Genomic DNA, 19,834 nt, shown 5'->3' on the forward strand with positions numbered 1-19,834 from the left:
AAAATATTAATAGTATTTACTGCTTGCTATTCCAATTCATTAGACTCTGAAAAGGGTTACCTATATTATGCGTTAAGAGTGCCCACCAGAGTGACCTCTCAGCTCCTTTTGGAATCTCTCAGCCACTACATTTCACATCCCCCTTTTAGTCAAGAAGATGTTCTCCATCCCACAATGCCAGGTTCAGATTCCTCCCCGGGAGTCATATTCCACATTGCCGGAGTATTTACACCCCTAGGTGTCAGATCCCACATGAGGGGAGAACAGTGATTTCATCTGCCAAGTTGGCTTAGCTAGAGAGAGAAGGCCGTATCAAACTACATCCCAGAACCCCTGAAACTTGAAGATGACTGTATAACAATGCAGCTTATGAGGGGTGATAATGTGATTGGGAAAGCCATGTGGATCACACTCCCCTTTGTCCAGTGTATGGATGGATAAGTAGAAAAACGGGGGCAAAAAAAACAAACAAGCACCCAGTGATCTTTTTTACTTTACATTGCTCTTTTCCACTTTAATTTTTATTCTTATTATTTTTGTGTATGTGGTAATGAAAATGTTCAAAAATTAATTTTGGTGATGGACGTACAGCTATATGGTGGTACCGTGAAAAAGTGATTGTATGCTTTGTATGACTGTATGGTATGTGAATATATCTCAAATTGAATTATTGAAAAAAAAATCAACAACAACAACAACAACAAATATCAATGGTGTCCAGTGGTGTTGATTGTGGGGAGCAGGTTTCTTCTGGTGAGAGTGTAAGTTGGTATAAACTTTCTATGAGATTGCTCTAGCAGGGCAATATGTAGTGAAATGCAAAAAGTAGATAGTTTTCAATCCAGCAATTTCACTTTTAGGAATTTAGTTTTAGGAATTGCATATGTTTATACAGATGTGTATAATGATACTAAAAATTTGGAAACACTGTAAATAACTTACACTCTTTTTCTTAACAATGAGCATATTGGGTATATACTGCTTTTTTAATCAAAGGTGTGAGACCATTTGCTTGGTTTTCACATGGGATTTGTTTGACTGCATCACTACCCACAAGCTTGAGCATAAAAAAACCCACTTCCTCTTTCCTCTCCAGAATTAGGCCTTCAGTTTTGCCAACAATGGTTGCGGTATGCAAAAAGTCCTTAAAACACTATTTGATTGACTATTGCTAACACTGGTTTTCTCTTAGATGAATAGAATGGAAAAACAGAAGGTTTCAGAAAGGAGAATGTGAAAGTAGCAATGGGGACACTGAAAATTCTTTTTTACTTTCTTTAAAATCAATTTAAATTATGGAAGTTCAAGATAATCATTTCTGCGCTGATGTTATTTAACGTTATCCAGTTGCAATTTCAAATCTTGTATTGGGGATTGAGTGTTATCTATTTCCCCTAATTAAACTCCATCTATTTGGTTGGTTGGTTGTAGCTCCTTCAAAAAGTGATGGAGGAAAGTTTCCTTACAGTATAAGAAGACGTGTTATAACATTAAAGGCAAAGGTTAAAATATTGTTTGGAAATTTAAAGGCCTGACTTTCCCAAGAACCAAAAGCACCATCCAAAGTTGAGCTCAGTACTTAGCTCAAAGCCTCCCCTTTCCAGGAAAGAGAACTAGACTTGGAGTCAGAAGATTTGGCCCCACAATTCAAGTTACATATCTGTCTGAACCCATTTCTCTGCTCCTAAAATGGGAATCAATAACCCATGAACTTCCCAACACAAGGAACTATTGTGAGGATGGAATGAGGAAACACACACATGGAAGCATCTTCTGTACAGCTGAGGAGACAAACAGACACTACAGACACAAAGAAATCAGCCAAGGGGCAACACACTCCAGATCAAGGGAGACCCCCAAATCTGATTCCTAGCTGAAGAAGGTCACTCAAGACTGGATCTTATTTCTTACCTCCACACACGGTCACCAAGACAACTAATGGGGAAAAGATCCTTCCCTCATCCCCACCTTAGGATCTACTTTTAGTGGGATTCAACCCAGCTCTGCAGATTCAACCCCAGACAGCAGAGGGCTACTTAGGTGGGTCCTTTGACAGAAGGACCCTGCATTCTCCCAGGAAAACCCACAACCATCTCCTGAGGCCCCCTCCCCACTTAATCAGGAATTCATTTGAAAAAAATAAAAAGCAGTGTTGTGGTAAATCTACCAAGTGGGTTTAGAGAATGTAAAACTGTCTTCATGCTCATGAGAAAACTATCAAAAAAGAGCTGAAGGAAAATGACACAACTTTTTTGTAAATTCTCAGCAAGTGCTTCTGCTAAGTATCAACACTACGCAACTCAGCATTATAATGTGGAATATTGAAAGGAAGTTACAAAATCCAAGTTTTTTCTCTTTCAGTAATTTTTCATGAACCGTTTTTACATTTCTGCCTTGTGTCCAGAATTTGATCATTTCCTTAATATTTAGTCCAATTTTTAACGAGAAAGTTTGGTACTAGGCAAGTGGGACTTCTTTCAATGACAAGAAGTTCCCTAATTAGCTTCTCTAGCAGTTAATTATGGAGCTGGAAATTAGGGAGAAGGGCAGGCTATAGAAACATACGGTGTTTATAGAACTGACAACCTAAAAAAAGGGGGGGTGGGGGGGGCTCCAGATTCTCTCTTTTGATAGAGCAGGGCTTTGAGGAAAATGCTTACCCGTCAGAGAGCTGACCCTATATTAACTCCAATAGTTTGTAATGATTCCAAGTTTAGTTTAAGAGCTGTGAAAATAGCATGAGTTTGAATTGTTATACATAAAAATCAAGTAAAAAGCTATTTGCATTAGTCTGTTAAGCACTCTCCTCATAATTCACCAAGATGTGAGCAGAAAGTCTCAAATGTTGACCTTAAATTGTGGTCCAAGGTAGTATCTAGATGCTGAAGGGCAATTATTTCTAATACTAAGAACCAGCTTTCAAGACCAGGGCCAAGCCTGACAAGCCAGCATGGAGCCCCCACGTTGCCGGATGTTCTGACTCTTCCCCATCAAGTGGATATCCTTCAGGCCAGCCACCCCAGGGCGAGCAGCTTCGTGGGCAGTTTCCACCTGTCCCTACTGTCTCCTCCTCTTCCCACAAGCCCAGCTACTCAGAGCTGTCCCCACAACACCCAGCGAGCCAGTGGAGAACATGCCAGCCACAGCACCAGGCAGACTGTCCCTTTTCTCCTGGACCGCAGCGTTGTACACCTCCAGGGCACGTGCACATCCGCTGCAGCCTGGGGCCGTGCAATGGGACAATCCCCCTCCTCCCCCATTCTTTTTACTCTCCAGGCCTAGAAACCGGGGTGGAAGGGGAGAAGAGGGAGGAGATGAGCACTGTTACTTAAAAAGCCACAAGCCTCCGGCTGTCTTCATTCATTCCCACTGAGCTTGGGGTTAAACTGTCAGTTAGAGGAGGAAAGTTAAAGAATGATGACCCAAGCTTTAAGAGTCCATCTGTAAATTCGGCCTATTGACAGTAGGTCCAGCACTGCTTGCATCTAATATGTCATGGTCCATCGTACAGCAACAGTTACAGTCACTGAGGTTGTAGATACAAGGGGCAATCGCACATGGGCTCTGGCCAAGGGCTCAGTGTTGTTTCAATTCAGCATTCCTTCAGGACCACCCAAATTCAAATTTTAAAGGGAGGCACTGAGCAGCTCTAGGAGACCCTCAGTAATCAAAAAATTATCCAGGGGAAGAACTTTCTAAATTACAGAACAATTTTTACTGGAATGCAGACATTAATTTTGGCTAGGGCAATTGGAATTGTATCAAAGCAATGCTGCCTAAAGAGACTGCAGGGAATCTATTGGAGAGGCCAGGCTAGTATACTTCCTAATTAGTATATCAATTAATTGTAGGAAAAAGGAAGTTTCTAATGTGCTTGAAAAGTTTGCTCTCATCAATGTTCCCTCTCTTTTTCAACGACCTTCATAAAGTCAAATTCTAACCCAAACTGAAGTCCCTCTCATCACATATTGTGAATGGATGGAGTCTGAAATTGTTAACAAAGATGCTCTAAAAGAAGATGCAGAGACTGTCTTGCATTCAATGTGTAGAGAAGCTACACTAAAAGGAAGACAGCCCAGTCCCACCTGGTCTGTAAGCCTCTGGACAACATTACACTGTACATCAAGAGTGTCAAGTTCATAGAACTAGTCCCGAAGCAGGGAAGAAGTCAGCAATTCCTGAGTTTTCTCCTTTCAGAGGATTCCAGAGAGAGAGCCACCACCTTGAATCCAGGTATGAGGCCAAACTGGAAGTGGAGAAAGTTGCAGGCCCAGGTGCCTCTGGATGGAAGCCACCTGGGGCCCAAGGGCTTGATGGTTGTATGTAACATAACACCTGCCCAGCAGCAGGGCTTCCTCCCCATGCAGTGCCAATTTGCAGTCTAGATGTGGAGGAGAAAAAAGAAAGAAGAGATAAATACTGGGCAAACGCTGGTTTCCCCACGGTGCACCCCTGTATGCAGCTCATGTACACACCCATGGGAGGTGGCCGAGAGGAAGCAGCGTGGGCCACCAGCCGCCCCTCCTGGAGTGGCCAGGATGGTCTTCACCATCCCCTTTCCTAGCCCAGGGGTGGGCTGGGTCATGCCCTCCGCCTGCTACATGTGCTCACTGAGCCCAGGGCAACCTCCCACCCACAGCCCCCGGGAACCCTCCTGCACCCAGCTGTTCTTTATGACTCCAACCTCATCCTCCCTCCATTCCACTCATTTCTCAAAAATGACCTTCTCACATACCACACTGCTGAGAAGGAGAGGAATGCGAGAAGGATCACAGCAGCCACAGAGCCCAATCCAACACCCACCATCTGCTGCAGCGTGATGGATGAACCTGTGGGACAAAACCACACACTGAGCCGGCCGGACACCAACTCACGGCACCCCCAGGGAGCAAATACTCAACTGTGCTCATTCCATTTTAACTCAGAGCTCGGCCCCATTTGATGAACAATCCCAAGAATGCCCAGAGTGCTTCTATGTTCCCCGAGTTGGCCCAGAGGACAGAGGACCTCGGGAAACCACAGTTCCAGGGGTTTACTGAAAAGGAAGTATAAAACCAGACTGTTTATTTTCTTGGGGTAGAGTAGGAACAAGTTGGAAGTAATGCAGTTATTTTTAAGTTATTTGTTTTTTCTTATTTGTTTTTCCTTTGTTTTGGTTTTGTTTGAAATGTCGTTTTTTATTGTTTTTTTTTTTTTAATTTTATAAAGTTAATTTAAAAAAAAAACACAATTAAAAAAAAACCAGACCGTATTAAAGTTAGAAGGGAGAAAAGAACCCGTCTTGTTGAACATGCACACACCATACATTGCTTTTTCCTGGTCCTCTCTCAAGTCACTTAAACTTGACAGATGTTTAAGGGGTAGTTTTCCTTTATACTGAGGAGGAAATCTTTCTGAGATCATTTGAATTTCTACTCCCAAAATAATAGTTGGCTCAAGTGGTCAAACGAATACCCTCTGTTGAATAGAATCACCTGCCATTTTTCCCTCTACCCCAACAAGGAAGGCATCGTCCTGCTCTGCTCAGCAGGCTGCTGTGAGAATAAAATTGGTGTAAAGCTCTCTGAAGGACATATATTCTATTTGGGGAGCACCACATGTCAACTCCAGGAAGATCCCTGGTTATAAATTGAAAAACACCCACCAAGTTGCACATTTGAATCAGAGCATCGTGTTCTAGACCAGAAACAAGGTCTTATTTTCACTTGCAAACGCTTATTTAGCACTTACTATGTGCCAGATGCTGCTCTAAGTATCTCACAATGTTTACTCAGTCTCCTAACTACCCTTTACACTGGGTACTGCCATTATTCCCATTTTACAGATGAGGAACTGAGGTATAGAGTAGTTAAGCAACTTGCCCAAGGTCACCCAGCTATTAAGTAAGAGAGCCAGGATCCAAACCCTGGCTGTCTGGCTCCAGAGTCTGTGCTTTTGACCCTAGCACCTTGCTTTCCCAGTGTCAATCTGAATCAGCTGCACCTGTGCAGAGCCAGCCGCGTTCCTCCCGAAGTCAGGGTTAGGCCCAGACCTTCCCTGCAAAGGCTGATGATGACAGGACCTCAGGCTGTAGTAGTTCAAGTTTTCTCTTTGGAAGAAGCAAAAATCTATATGCAATGGTGCCAGTGGGGACTGACTCTGCATGCAGAGATTCAAAACAAAATGCCACGAATAAGTGGAATAAGTGTAAGGAAATGGAACCAAGTCCAAATTTTTCCTGATGATTTGTTGCTGTTGTCACTGTTGAAATAGCAATTTGTTTAATTTCTTGTACCTTCCTTTTGCCAGGGTCCCAGGTCCTTGCTTAGTCTGCCAGCTGGGTAATCCAGCACTGCCTTAGAGGAGCTGAAAACAGCCAAAGCAAAGATCTATTACTGGAAGGGAGGGCCTGAGAGGAAAAATAGTAGCCCCTGGACTCAAGGGACCAGTGAAAACATGGATGACTTGCTTCCCTGGCAGGCAAAGAGGTGCATTTGAGAACAGTTCAAGCTACTGTCCTGTCCAATAGGGTAGCCACTACCCACACATGGCTATTTAATGTAAATTAACTCAAATTATATTAAAGTACTAATGCAGCTCCTTAGTCACATTATTTCAAGTGCTCAGTGGCACATATGGCTAGCAGCTCCCATATTAGACCACATTGATTTAGAACATTTCCATCCTTACAGAAAGTTCTATTGTCAGTGCTGCTCAGATCTCCACAACCAGGTGAAGAATGGTTTGGTTCTACTGGCACCTCCATAGGTTACTTCTCATCCACGAGAACGGCCTTGGAAAACACCTCTTGCTAAAGCGCTCCACTAAACCCATTACCTCAGAAAGCGCCGTCAAGAGACTTGTAGAAAAACATGGCTTCTGTTGTTTGGTTGCTTTTAATATTCAGAAGAAAGGGGCCTGGAACACTTTAAGAAACCAGAACATACCATGGAAGGAGGTATGTGGTTAGACATTAGTAAAAAAAAAAAAACTTGGGGAGTGACTTGAACTGTTATCTAATAAGAGTGTACACTGTCAGCTTAGGAACAAATAAACATTGGAAAAAAATAGAAAGCCTAGAAATAAACCCAAGTTTATCAAATAATTTCAAAGCCTGAATACTGGTGTCAGGTTGCTCAGTCTGTACCTTAACACCACCACTCACTAGCTGTGTGACCTTGGACAGTATTCAGCCATTCTGTGCCTCAAGTTTCCCCACTGAGGGATAATATAACATGGGGGTGATAACCCATCTTATAGGGTTATTTAAGAAATAAATAATTTAACACACATTGGATCAGCATCTGGTAAAAAATAAGCAATAAATAATATTATCTACTATTGTTATTGCTATTTTATTGCTATTTCAAGTCATTGGGGAAATGACACATTATTCATAACTAGCGTTGAGAAAATTGGCTAACCATTTAGAATAAAGTGATGTTTGATCCCCAGAACTTATGCCATACACCAAAATAAAATCCAAATGGATTAAAAACTTAAAACCTAAAAGGATTTGAAGAAAATATGTGGCTATTTATTTAATATTAAAATGGGTAAGAATTTCCTAGACAATTTTTTAATGCAGAAACCCTGAAAGAGATTGACAGATTTAACAGATTAGAAACCATAAACTTCTATATACCAAAAACTACCAAAAATGAGATTAAAAGGCAAATGGCAAACTGGGTAAAATATTTGGAATAACTAATAGACAAGGGGTTAACATATAAAGAATGTTACAAATTAATAAGGAAAGAACAAACACCTCAATAATAAAACAAGCCAGTTCCATGAAAAGGTAAATCACATATAAAATATGACTGCAGATGATTGATAAACCTTTTATTCAAGTGCTCTTTTCATAAGTAGTAAAAATTCTAATTAAAACATTGAGATACCATATTTGCACATTAAATTGCTAGTTTTTTGGTGTTTTTTTTTTTTTTTTTTTTTGAAGAAAACACACATTGGATGGAGAGCTTGCAGGGAAGCTGGCACTTTCCTGCACTGCTTGGTCCATCCAACCTACCCAGTTATTCCCCTCAACTTCAGTCATTAATTTTTTTCTCTATACCTTTTTCCTCTCTATATTTTAAATCATTGCTGAAAATGTTGAACTGAAGACTACCATGGACAGAGATCCATACTCTGCATATTTCCAGGTCTCACATCAACTCATTAACAAGCAAACTTTGGGTATACAGACACTCAGCCAGTTTCCAAGCCAAATACAACCTGCAGTTCCCCATATTATCACAAGGGCATTATTAAATGTTTGCTGAAGTCAAAATACATTATGCCTGCCATGTTTCCCCAACCAGCTAATGTCGGTGTGCAAGAGTTAGGTAAGGAGGTCAGTCTGACCTGATCTACTCTTAGAGCTCCCAAGCCTCCTGCTAGGAATGCTTCTACCAGGTAGACACAAAGCCATCTCTTGAAGATCTCGCCTGACCTTGACTTCAAGTTATCACTATATACACTTTGCAAAACCTACCTCGTTTGTACAAATTTCCATGTTCTTTGCTCATCTCCAGGCTTGTTACATGTCTCCTCCTCTTTGAGATTTATAATTTGCAGTGGTTTAGCCATCTCATTTGCAAATCATATGAACCTGCTAGAATGTGCTTCATCCAGATCAGAACACTTGAACTTATTTAGAGCAGCTGGCTCTTCCCTTGCTTTCAAATATCCTCGCACAAATCAATAGGACAGAAGCAAAGTAGGAATTGAGGGACCCAATTTTCTCTTGGCCATCCACCAGCAGGATATCATCTATCCTAAGCAGTGGATCCAATTATTCCTTACTCAGAAAAATAATCTTTATTCTGCATAGCACAACTGGGTTTTGGCCCCAGACACAGTACTTAGTGGTAGAACACTTCCTGGTTATAAATTTATATTTTTATCTATTCTGCATATGTATTCTGAAAATCTGAGTCAGTCTAATCAAGAGCTCATTGTATAGCCAGACCAAGGTTTCTTTAGGCACTTCTCCAAAAATTCCTCACTGAGAAAATTCACAAATGGCCAATTTGAATGGTATTTTTGAGAGCTCTCCCATCCTCCCTTCCATGGTCTCATGCCATGGTATGCCTATTTTTCTTCTGAATCATTTGTAGAATATTCTTTAAAAACTCAAGTGAGTCAATCATGACTTAGTTACTCATCCCAGATTCTCTTAGCTACTCACTCATGGAGAAAGCAAATTGATGGGGCTGAAACTCCACCATTCTCCTCAAGGAAGCTCCCAGAAAGGGAGTATAGAATTCAGGAGGAGTGATTGGTTATACCCTTTCTCCTTTCACTAATGCAAACATCAGAGGTGCGAAGAGGAAGTTAGAAAGGACATGTGACAGCTTGAAGACTTCCCAAGGGTGTGGACATTTTCTCATGAATTGATGCAAGCATGGTCATTTCCTGAAAGCAACAGTTCTGTTCTCCAAATAGCACAGATAATTAACCCTGTGACTTCTATTTAGTGTCTCAAACTTCTCTTTGGTATTCTGGGGTCTCCTCACTTAAATTCTCCGCAAAGCAGGAAATGGCGAAGGAGATCAACGTAGAAAAATAATTTTGAGGTAAGTAATGCTTGATAAATCAGCAACATTCTTGTATTAGTTTTCTCTTGCCACTTAACAAATTACCATAAACTTAGCAGCTTAAAACAATACTCATTTACTAACACCCGGTTCTGTGGGTCAGAAATCTGGGGACAGCATGATTGCATTTTCTGCTCAGGATCTGACAAATCTGAGATCCAGGTGTCAGACAGACTGCCTTGCCTTCTGGAGACTCTGGAGAAGAAGCTGCTTCAGAGCTCATTCAGATTGTTGGTTAAATTTAGTTCCTTGCAGTTTGAGGACTGAGGTCCCATTTTCTTGCTGTCAGCTGGAGGCCACTCTTAGCTCCTAGAGGTCACCCACATTCCTTGCCGTATGGCCCCCTCCATCTTCAAACTAGAAAGAGAATTTCCCTGGTGTCAAATCCCTCTCCCCCTTTGAATCTCTGACTTGTCTTGTCTCTGACCTTTAGATACAGATTTAAAGGGCCCTGTATGATTAGGTCAGGCCCACCCACATAATCTTCCTATTTGGGACTTAATTACCGCAGCAAAATTTTTTCAAAGCAAAACCTAGAATAGTATCAGGAATTTGAGGGCCATCTTAGAATTCTGGCTACTACAATTATGCAGATTTAAATATATATATATATATATGTTTGTATCTTGATGTAAGTTTTCTCTGGCTTCCTTAATTTGTATAGAACTGCACTTACTATGCTTCCAGCACTCTGTAGAGGCTACCAGGCAGGCAAGGATGAGGAAGATATAACCTCTGAATTCAGTAAGTTTATAATTACTTAGACAGAGATTGAGTGTGAATGCAAATTTCTCTTGTGAAAGGCATTATTGGGTGGCACCACTCAGTGGTGACTGAGTAACATGCAAGTTCAAATGAAGGAGAGAGCACATCTGGTGGGTAACCAGACAGCACTGGAGACATGCCTTCATGTCAGTGACTTGTCACTCACCAACTGACAAAGTGTTCAAGGTCCTCTGACTTATTATTCAACCTGATTCAATAAATTCTGACTTAGCATCTTATGTGTGCCAGGCTATGTACCAGCTCTTCAGATGCTCTCTCTTGAGGGGCTGAAATCTAGTAGGGGAAGATAAGACAGTTGCTCTAAAGAATGGCAGGATGGCTAAAGAGAGGGAGAGCCTGTCCTATTGAGGAAATTATAAATGCTTTGGACAGAGGTTGGCATTTCAGATTAATCTTGTGGGAGGGGTGGGACTTTAATAGGGAGAGATTCACAGGCAGGTTATAAATTAGTCCAGGGGAAAATAATTGTATGAGCAAAGACATTCAGGAGGGAAATCATGGGGCATATCCAGAGAAGAGCTGACACTTCAGATTGAATGGAGAAGAATGAGAGATGCAATTAAAAGCATGTGTTGGTATTAAACTGAGGCCTTGGAATCCAGATTTAAAAGCTTGATTTAAAAAAAAAAGGAGAACCACAGAAGGATTATCCAGGAAAGCTGAAGTGAAGGGAGAACCCCTAAACATTGGTGATTGGGAGATGAGAAAGGAAGGTTTGCCAATCATCCATGCTACAGGTATAAAGACCCATCCTCATATAGTGAACCCAGAAACAAAAAACCACAGAGCCACGCCCAAGCTGCAAAATTTGGACTGACTGAAAAAGGGAGTAGTCACCAGTGATTTAGGTTTCTGGTCTGTGCTTGCAGAATTTTCCCTGATTGCATCATATTATCATCTCAAGTATGTCAAATGACCTTGCTTTGTGACCCAATAAATCACAGACTCATAGTATTTTATGGCTTGAAGGGATCTCATAAATCCTGGACAGAGGTCATTGAGAACTAGCCAAGTTAAATGTAATCTCAAAAACACTCAGCTGGTTAGTAGAAGTACTCAGGCAAGGAAGCTCAGACCTCTTCCCTGGAAATCATCACAAAGCTCTTTTTGGGGCAATTTGCAAAAGGCAAAAGGCATAATTCATCACTGGGCAAAGGCAAGAGTGAGGCTGACGCTTGGCAAAAGTGAGCTGGAACAATTTCAGGACTAATTTGCATCCCAAGTCTCTCTAAATTACTTTCCGAAATGGCAGTCTCCAAAACTTTTGTAAAAGCAGACTGCCAGAGGTGAGTGCAAACAAAGGTAAATTTTGTACATAGACAAATATATGCTAGAATTGCTTTCAGAATTTCAAACATAACAGTGGGTATTCTATTAACCTTTGAATTCAAAGTTTTGAACTCTTTCTTTCAACACTGGTTCTTAAGTAGGGGAGGTGGGGGAGGCACAACCAAAAGCCACTTAGATACTTTCAAAATGACTGTGGCCAGCTTGTTGGCCATCTCATCTACCCAGTTTGAATGCTTTCCAATCAAACAAAACAGTTACTAAATGGAATGGATTCTAGAAGCAATTGCCTACACACTTCCATTATTTTGATAAAAGCACCTCTTTTCCTTGTGGGAACTCCATTCCTACCTCCAGAGCTTTTGGGGATGGATTGGCAGAAAATGTTCAGGATGTTGGCATATGAGGTTTGTTTCTCATGGCCTTCATTAAACTCCTACAAGAAAAGAAGCTTGGCACATCTGAACGTGGCAATGGAACAGCAAACATCTTTGTTAAGTGAGGCCCTTGGCTGTCAGGCAATCAGCGACTCAAGATAGCTGATGCTCAGATAGTTTGCTTCCCATCCAGCTGAAAAGCCTAGTCCTCTACCTTTGTTGAAGTTGGCGTGAGTAGAGATAAAAAGATGGGAAATAAGGTTGGAGGAGAAGCAAACAAAGGGGGGAAACCTAAATTCCCAGGCCCCTCCCAAACATTTCCTGCAAGGGACCTCTGCTGACAGGGTATCAAGTCGCCCATTGTAAACATCAGCCACTGAAGCAACCTGGAGGCAGGGTAGTGTCAGCACTTCCTCACCACCCCAGCCCATTGTTTTAGGTTCCTCTGAGGTAGGGACCCCAATGAAAGGGACACACTGACACTAGGGGCTCAGAGAAGAATCCCTTAGCCTGTTGCTAGGACTCATAAACCACAAGGGAAAAGTCCACATTCAAAGATCATAAACTTGACAAGATTTTTGGTATTACTACAAACTAATGGAATTTCTGGAACTCAAATCCACTGGCTGGCTGTGTATTTGTTTTAAGAAATGTACTGCCAGGGAAATCCCAAACCTGGAAAACAAGTACCTGTGATTGCTCAACCCTTATGGCAATTCCTCCACCTAGATAACCCAGCCCATGTGAAACAAAGTTTAAGCTGCACAGCACTTGGAAGACATCCTCCTCACCAGAGCTCTTAGGTATGGCTTTGGAGGATAATGGACACACAAGGGATTCTCTTCCACTAGGCAGACCCCAAGGAAGCCAAACTGAGTGAACCACTCTGCTGCCAGGGCAGGGAAGGCTGGCTCTCCCTGTCCAGAAAGATGTGGTCATGGTCAAGAGCTGTGACCACTGTGTATTGCTTTATCTTTTCCTCTTTTCTAAATGACAGTATTCATATTCATTGCGGTTATCCTGTTTTCCCTTTCATAATATACACTGTGGTTAGAGAATGGTTAAATTTGCTGTTTAGTCATCGAGATTGCTAAAGGGATCATGAGAAGCACATCTGGATTTGATCAAGAGGGACATATCATTCTGAAATCCTTGAGGCAGTAACAGACCCACCTTTGAGTTGTCTTCCACTAGGGTCCCATTTCGACTGTACGTGGGATGGTCCCAATTTCCTAATGGAGGATGTTTGTCTTAACATAATACGTATATGTGTGTGCACACACTGAGCAGACAAATGGTAGAAGTCAGTGGACCACTGTGCTCTTGTTTGGGTTTGCCAACACATTTGCCTGGGCTCCTTTTCCTGAAGGGGATCTTGTCCCCCTCTCAGTGAAACTCTAGGGGTACTGTCGACCACACTGTTCTGCCCCAACCAGCCATATGAATAAACACAAAACCCAAAGTTGGCCAACCAAACTACTCATTTCCTATTAACAGTGATTCATCCAAGGGATAGTCACTTAGCCTAGGAGGAAAGAGTCCTTCCCTGTATTGAAAAACTTTCTGCACCCACTGCAGTCGCTAAGCTGGGGCAGATGGGGCCCATCCATCCTCGCTACTACATGGCCTGTAGTAGAAGAAAATGAGGCCAATTCACGTGGAGAAACAGAGAGTAGAGACAAGAGTCAGGTACAAAGAGGGAATCCTACTCAAAATACGGGGTCCCAAGTTCCAGTTCCTGGAGTCTTGGTGGTACAGCTCTTTCTCTGATTTCATAAGCTCCCCACCCCCTATCCCTTTCAGCTAGGGCTTTTTGCTTAAGCAGTATGAGTTGGCTTTCTGTCACCTGTGACAATTTAAAAAGAATATCATTAACATACGCTTGAGGCTGCATATTGGAAATAGGAGAAATAAGGACAGCATTCTTAGGCTGAAAATGCCTTTACCTTTTACCTGAGCCCAAACTGCACAGGAACATCTTCTCACCTATAAAGGAAAACATACCAACACATTTAAATAAGCAGCACATGGTGTTAGTTTAAATAACACAGTTGAGTCCCCAAGGTTTCAGTCTTTTTATCTCTTAATCTGGACTAGAAGACCTTTAAGGTCCCATTAGCTATAACGATTTATGATTCATACATGTACTGTCAAGTGTTCAAAGGACTAGCATGGGCAGCAGGGAGAGAAATGCCACCCTAAGGTTTACTTCTATAGCCTTCCAATAGATTGCAGAAAGCACACACCATGGGTAAAACACAGGAATGGCAAGAGTTTTCATTTTCCTTGCCAGCTCTGAGAAATTGGCATTGACTGCTTGGAGAACTGTGTTGTAAAGGAATCTGAGGTCACCTCCAGGTCCAGCAGGAAATACTGGTGCATGCTACAGGCAAGGCTATGAGAAGTTCTGGTATATCAGTTACCCATGAAGTAGCCAAGAACCAGAAAGAAAGCAAAAGGAAGATGCATGGAAGCTCATTCATGGTGGAAGAGACTCACAAATTCAGTGGAATGAAACACCTTCTATTCTTCTCCCCTGCCATTATTTTATGCATATTTCTGCTAGGAATTCTGGGATTAGTGTGTCTGATAAGCAAGATATTCCCCAGAGGACGCTATCAGGAGTCAAAGAAGGGGCCCTCCAAACCTCATTAGAATATTCTCTTTCAAGTGACAACCTTGGGCATTCTGGTTTTTTTTCATTAAAAAAATTTTTTTTAATGAAAAAATATTTAAACTGGGAAAACCTAGAAAAAGCCTAAGCTAGACATACGATTTTGAATATGACCAAGTTTGGCCTTGATGCTCAGTGCAAAGTTTAAGAATGAAGGATTATGTGCAAAAATAACCAGTGAAGGACATATTTCAAGACATTGGAGAAGCAAAGGGACTTCAAATCACAAGGCAGTTCCTCAGGAACTGGGTGTTTTAAAGAAGAGAAAATGGCAAGGGCCAGGAGAGGAGAGAATTCATTAAGCTGGAGTACCTTAATTAGATCCGCACTTTATACACTCATTCTGGCAGTGGTGTGGAGCAAAAGGGTGGGGAGACTAAGAGACAAGAAAATTAGTTAGAAAATTAATGTTCAGATAAGAGATGATGACTGAATAGTGCTAATGAGGAAGGAAAGGATGATTTTAAACAGTATTAAGGTGATAGAATAGAAAGGATTTGGTGATGGACTGGGCAAGAAGGTAAGAAAGAGGGAGGAGACCAGAATCATTCCTTGGGTTTTGTCTTGAGCCACAGGGAACGTGGTGGTGCCCACTTATTGTGACCGACACACAGAAGAGAAAATGAAATGGAGGAAGATGGGAAGAGCATTCAGTTGGTGGCAGATGTTTGAGTTTTCCTTGGGTTATTCAAGTAGAGATATCTAGCCGATTGTTGGATTTAACCAACAATTGCAACTCTGGAGAAAGACTGATCTAGAAATTTGCAAGTCATCCATGTAAAACCTGTCATTGATGCCTTGGGAATAAATGAGATATCCATGGAAAATATGTCAAGTGAGAAAAGAAGAAAGTTGATGGCAAAATATTGGAAAATCTAAACATTTAAAGGGAGAAGCAAAAGAGGAAATTTAAAATATACACTGAAAAAACAGCTAAGGAATAAAATCAAAGATTAGTGAAAAAATAAGAGAAACTCTCCCAAGATGTAGAGTAAAGTAGAACAAACTGGAAATAACCAAGATGCCAGATTTGGAGGACAAAGAACCTAAAAATAGAACCTGAAAATTATAGGTGTTGCTGAGGGAAAAAACATGAATAATTAGGCCCCACAATAATAAAAGAAAACTGAAGAAAGCTTTCCTCACCTGAAAAAATCACCCAAGCACACAAATCAAAAGGGTCCACCCATTCCAGGCAAAAGCAAGGAAAATAGACCAGATCCTATCCATTTTTTATAACATAAGGATAATTTAAAATCCTAGAAGCATCCAACCAAAGAAAAGAAAAGTTAGCAGCAAACAAAGAATAAGAACTTCTAAAACATTGGCCTAATAATTCCACCAAATAAATTCCAGAAGATGATGAAGTAACATCTGTATTGAGGAAAAGCATTGAAAAAACATTTGTTAAAGAGCTAGAAAGACATCCATAGGTAGGTAAGGATTTAGAAAATAAACAATGCAGCCAACAGAGAAATAAATCAAAATTAAGAAATGATGGCAATTTTTCAAAGGCACAGTGAAGGAGAGCACATTCTAAGCAGGGAGGCTAACAGAAGCAAATATACAGAATAGAAATGGACAGGCATCAGTAGCTGAAGCACAAGGCAGTTGGAAGTTAACAGTGGGAGATAGGGCTGGAAACAGTAGTAGGTCAAGGAATCCAAACTTTATTCAATAGGCAAAAGAGAACCCCTGAAAATTTAATTATAGGGGGAGAGTTGTAAAATATTCAGGACTGGATTTGAGAGGATTAAATTTGGGATAGTGTGAGTGATGTGTTTGAGAGGATGACTGTTTAAGAGGCATTGCGATAGAAAAAGGGGGAAAGGGGCCCAAATCCAGAGGTCACAGGGGGCTGCAAAGAGAAGATGGTGAGTGACTACAAAGGAAAACCCATGTGGTTGGATATGGGAGAAGGACCAAGTCTGAAGAATGACAGTGGCTCCTTCTAGATATTAAGTCCCCACTGAGATCTGAAGATCCAAAAGGCAAAGGACAATTCTACTCAAGAAATTATAACCCAGTAGCCCAGAGCTTTACAGCAAGAGTCCATCCTAGTGAAAATCTGACCAGTTCATAGCATTCCCAGCTCAGGGTGGAGCAGAGCCATTGGGTCAGTGGGAAACTCGTCTCTGGGCAGACTGAGCACAGGACTCATGAACAGGCAATGAGGGATCTGAAATCTATGGGGTTATTTACCTGTCCCTTTTTGGTTTTCTAGATGGAAAACTTGTGCTAGACTGTCACCTTATCACCTGAAATAGCACCCCTTCAAGACCTGTGCCATAAGGACAAAAGGAGCAGAAGGTGGGACAGGAGAGATAACTCTTCCAGTAAATCAGTCACTCATGACTCTTCCAACTTGGCTATTCTTTTTCCCCAAGACTGACATATAATTTGTATAGGGTCCATTTTTTTAATGAAAAAGGCCTAGAGTCAATAGGAGTCAGCAATAAATCACTGCTGATTTTATTGTGATTGTAACACTAACATATTTGAAACCCACAAGGGAAGTGATTGCAATTCAAATATGCTGGCCTAAATATAACGTTTTTCAAAACCCCTTCATCATCTTCAGTATCCCAAAGAAGAAGCATATGTTCTGCTCAGCTATATGACAAAGAGGCATCAATGACATCACAGAAAAATAAACTAAACTTCTCAAATACTGGGGAAACAAGTGCTCAAACATTTAAATTTTCTGTGAAGAAGAAAATACAGAGTTCACAAGAGCTTTTAAAGAAATATACCTTATTCCATTCACTTGTGATCCGTAATATAATGCAGTAATCATTTCCTCTTTTCAAGGGTGCATTATAATATTTCCCATAGTATAGCCTGTCTCCAACAGATATCTCCATGGCATCATCTGGAACATCTTTGGCAAGTAGTTCTGCAGCCACATATCCATCAGCATCAGTGGTGTTGCTAAAGAATGAGGTAGCCCGTTCAGAATCACAAGGAAATGTGCTTTGGAGAGCCAGGGGCAGCACTAACACTTGATACGAACTGGAAGAAAAAGGAAAAGCATCTTTCAGACCCTTGTCTGGGGTGAGTCATTCATTCATTTATTCATAATTATTGAGCACCTGCTATGAGAGAAGGACTTTTCGGCACAGGGAACATAGACATTGGACAAGAAACAGTGCCTGCCCACATGGGGTTTGCAGTCTGACAGCTCCTACAGCCATGGGAACTTCACTCCTCACCGAAGGTGTTAATGCCACATGATCTTGCATGAGGGACCTCTCCACTTTGGAGCTGCAGATGTACACCAAGTATATCCTCTCTAGCTGGAAGAAGTTTTGCATGTGTCACTGCCCTGTGTGTATGTATCATAAAGTTCATCTAATCAGTGATTTTCACGAGGTCAGATAAAGCCCAGCTGGGGAAAGGGTTCAGCAGTCACATGGAGGCAGACTGCCCACAAGAGTTAATGTAATAAGTCTGCAAAAAGGCTCAGTCAATCACATGGGTCACCTAAAGCAGAACTCGTGAGTTACATTTCCTACAGTTCACAGATGGATGCCAACGTTCATGTGAAATAAATGAGACTCAACAAGCACAAAGCTAATCTAGTTTGACAATATTTTGAAACAGCCAGAAAGGTAAAATGTCACATGTACATTGTTAAACTATTCCATAAAGGCAGACATAGAAACATGCTAGCAATCAAGGGTCATTGGTCATGTGTTCTATCATTTGTCCTACAGAATAGAAAACCTGTCAGTGGAAGGAAGTGTAACAATAAAAATGCACTGAGAATGAATCATGCCTTCCTTTCTATTCGCATCCGTTCAGCGCTTAATCACTTGCCACTGGGAGACTAAGTGTTTGAACGTCTGCTTTCTCTATCAGGCTTGACAGCAGTGACTTGAATGACTTACTCCTGCGTCCTTGCAAATCCCTGCACAGTTCTTTGGCTAAGACTGGCTCTCCATTAATGTTTCTTGAATTGAAATTTCAGTAAAGATGAAAAACATACATCAACATCAAATATAATTAAAGTAATTTCCAAAACTCATTTGGCCACATAATTCTATTTTGCCTGTAAATTCGCACTTCCTGCTCCATATTTCTAATTCCCCATATTCTTCTGCCTAATGGCTCATGAATCACTAGGTTAGGAAGATGGAAGCCTATGCTAACAGCAAGTGTCGGACTTCGAAACGTTGCCAGGTTCCCAAACAATTTAGTTGTCCTGGGGACCCTGATTTCCACTGAGTCTGAGTTCACTTTCAGCAAAGGGCTTTCTACAGGAGGGACAAAGTAAAGCATGCAGGGCAATGGGTTGTCACCACCACCACCAGTAAACATTTACTAAGCGTCCACTGGCCTTCAAGGGGACACCTGTAGCAACAAACTTTCCTGGACCTTAAAGACATCCTCATGAATCAAGGCCACAGGTAAGAAGGTAACAGTTGCATCAGTTCTGTGCTGCCCATGAGCACATCTTCAAATCCCTCTCAACTTTCCTGTCTAGGTGGTGGTGTTCAAATGCAAGTTTCAGGCTCACCTGAACTTATTTGTCTGTTTATTGCCCACTAGAGGCACCATTCATGGGACATAAAGCGATCTCCCCAATTCGACTGATCATAATCACCTAAGTTGCTGGATATGAAAATTTCCAAGCATCATCCCAGACCTGCTGAATCAAAATCTTCAAGAGTATTCATCAAAATTAAAAATATTTGTGCATCACAGGACATTATCTAAAAAGTGAAAAGACATACAGAATTGGAAAAAATATTTGTCAATTGGATATCTGATAGGGTTGAGTATCTAGAACATATAAAGAATTCCTACAACTCAACCACAAAAAGACAAACTACCCAATTTAAAAATGAGCAAAGGGTAGTGATGGTAGCACCACATTGTGAATGCAAATTAACAGCACTGAAATAGATATCTAAATATGATTAAAAGGGGAAATGTTAGATTGTATATATGGTAACAGAATAAAAATTTAACAAAAAAACCCATGACACTACACTACCAAACAGTGAACCCTAAGTTAACTATGGACTTTAATTAATAGTACAATTATAAAAATGTGCTATCATCAATTGTAACAAATGTAACCATGTATTTTATGTATGATTGTTCTATAAACCCACAACTTCTCT

The 19,834-nt window shown here is 41.1% G+C and overlaps 1 protein-coding gene across 4 annotated transcripts in view; it reads right to left on the reverse strand.

The window, feature by feature from the left end:
• Positions 1-460: 460 nt before the first annotated feature.
• Positions 461-19,834, reverse strand: part of SUSD1 (sushi domain containing 1) — a 177,539-nt gene continuing 158,165 nt past the window's right edge. The window contains exons 13-16 of one of the 4 annotated variants that reach the window (XM_037797037.1): positions 17,459-17,717; positions 13,985-14,017; positions 4,736-4,829; positions 461-4,381 (exon numbers count right to left, since the gene is read on the reverse strand). In XM_037797037.1, coding sequence (XP_037652965.1) covers positions 4,770-4,829; positions 13,985-14,017; positions 17,459-17,717 — 352 coding nt within the window. In that variant the 3' untranslated portion in view covers positions 461-4,381; positions 4,736-4,769. Of the gene's footprint in view, positions 4,382-4,735; positions 4,830-13,317; positions 14,018-17,458; positions 17,718-19,834 lie in introns of those variants that run through there. The other 3 variants (XM_037797036.1, XM_037797035.1, XM_037797034.1) reach the window with 3 other exon arrangements.

The sequence above is a fragment of the Choloepus didactylus genome, chromosome 10, assembly GCF_015220235.1.
Source record: "Choloepus didactylus isolate mChoDid1 chromosome 10, mChoDid1.pri, whole genome shotgun sequence".
NCBI classification, from domain to species: domain Eukaryota; kingdom Metazoa; phylum Chordata; class Mammalia; order Pilosa; family Megalonychidae; genus Choloepus; species Choloepus didactylus.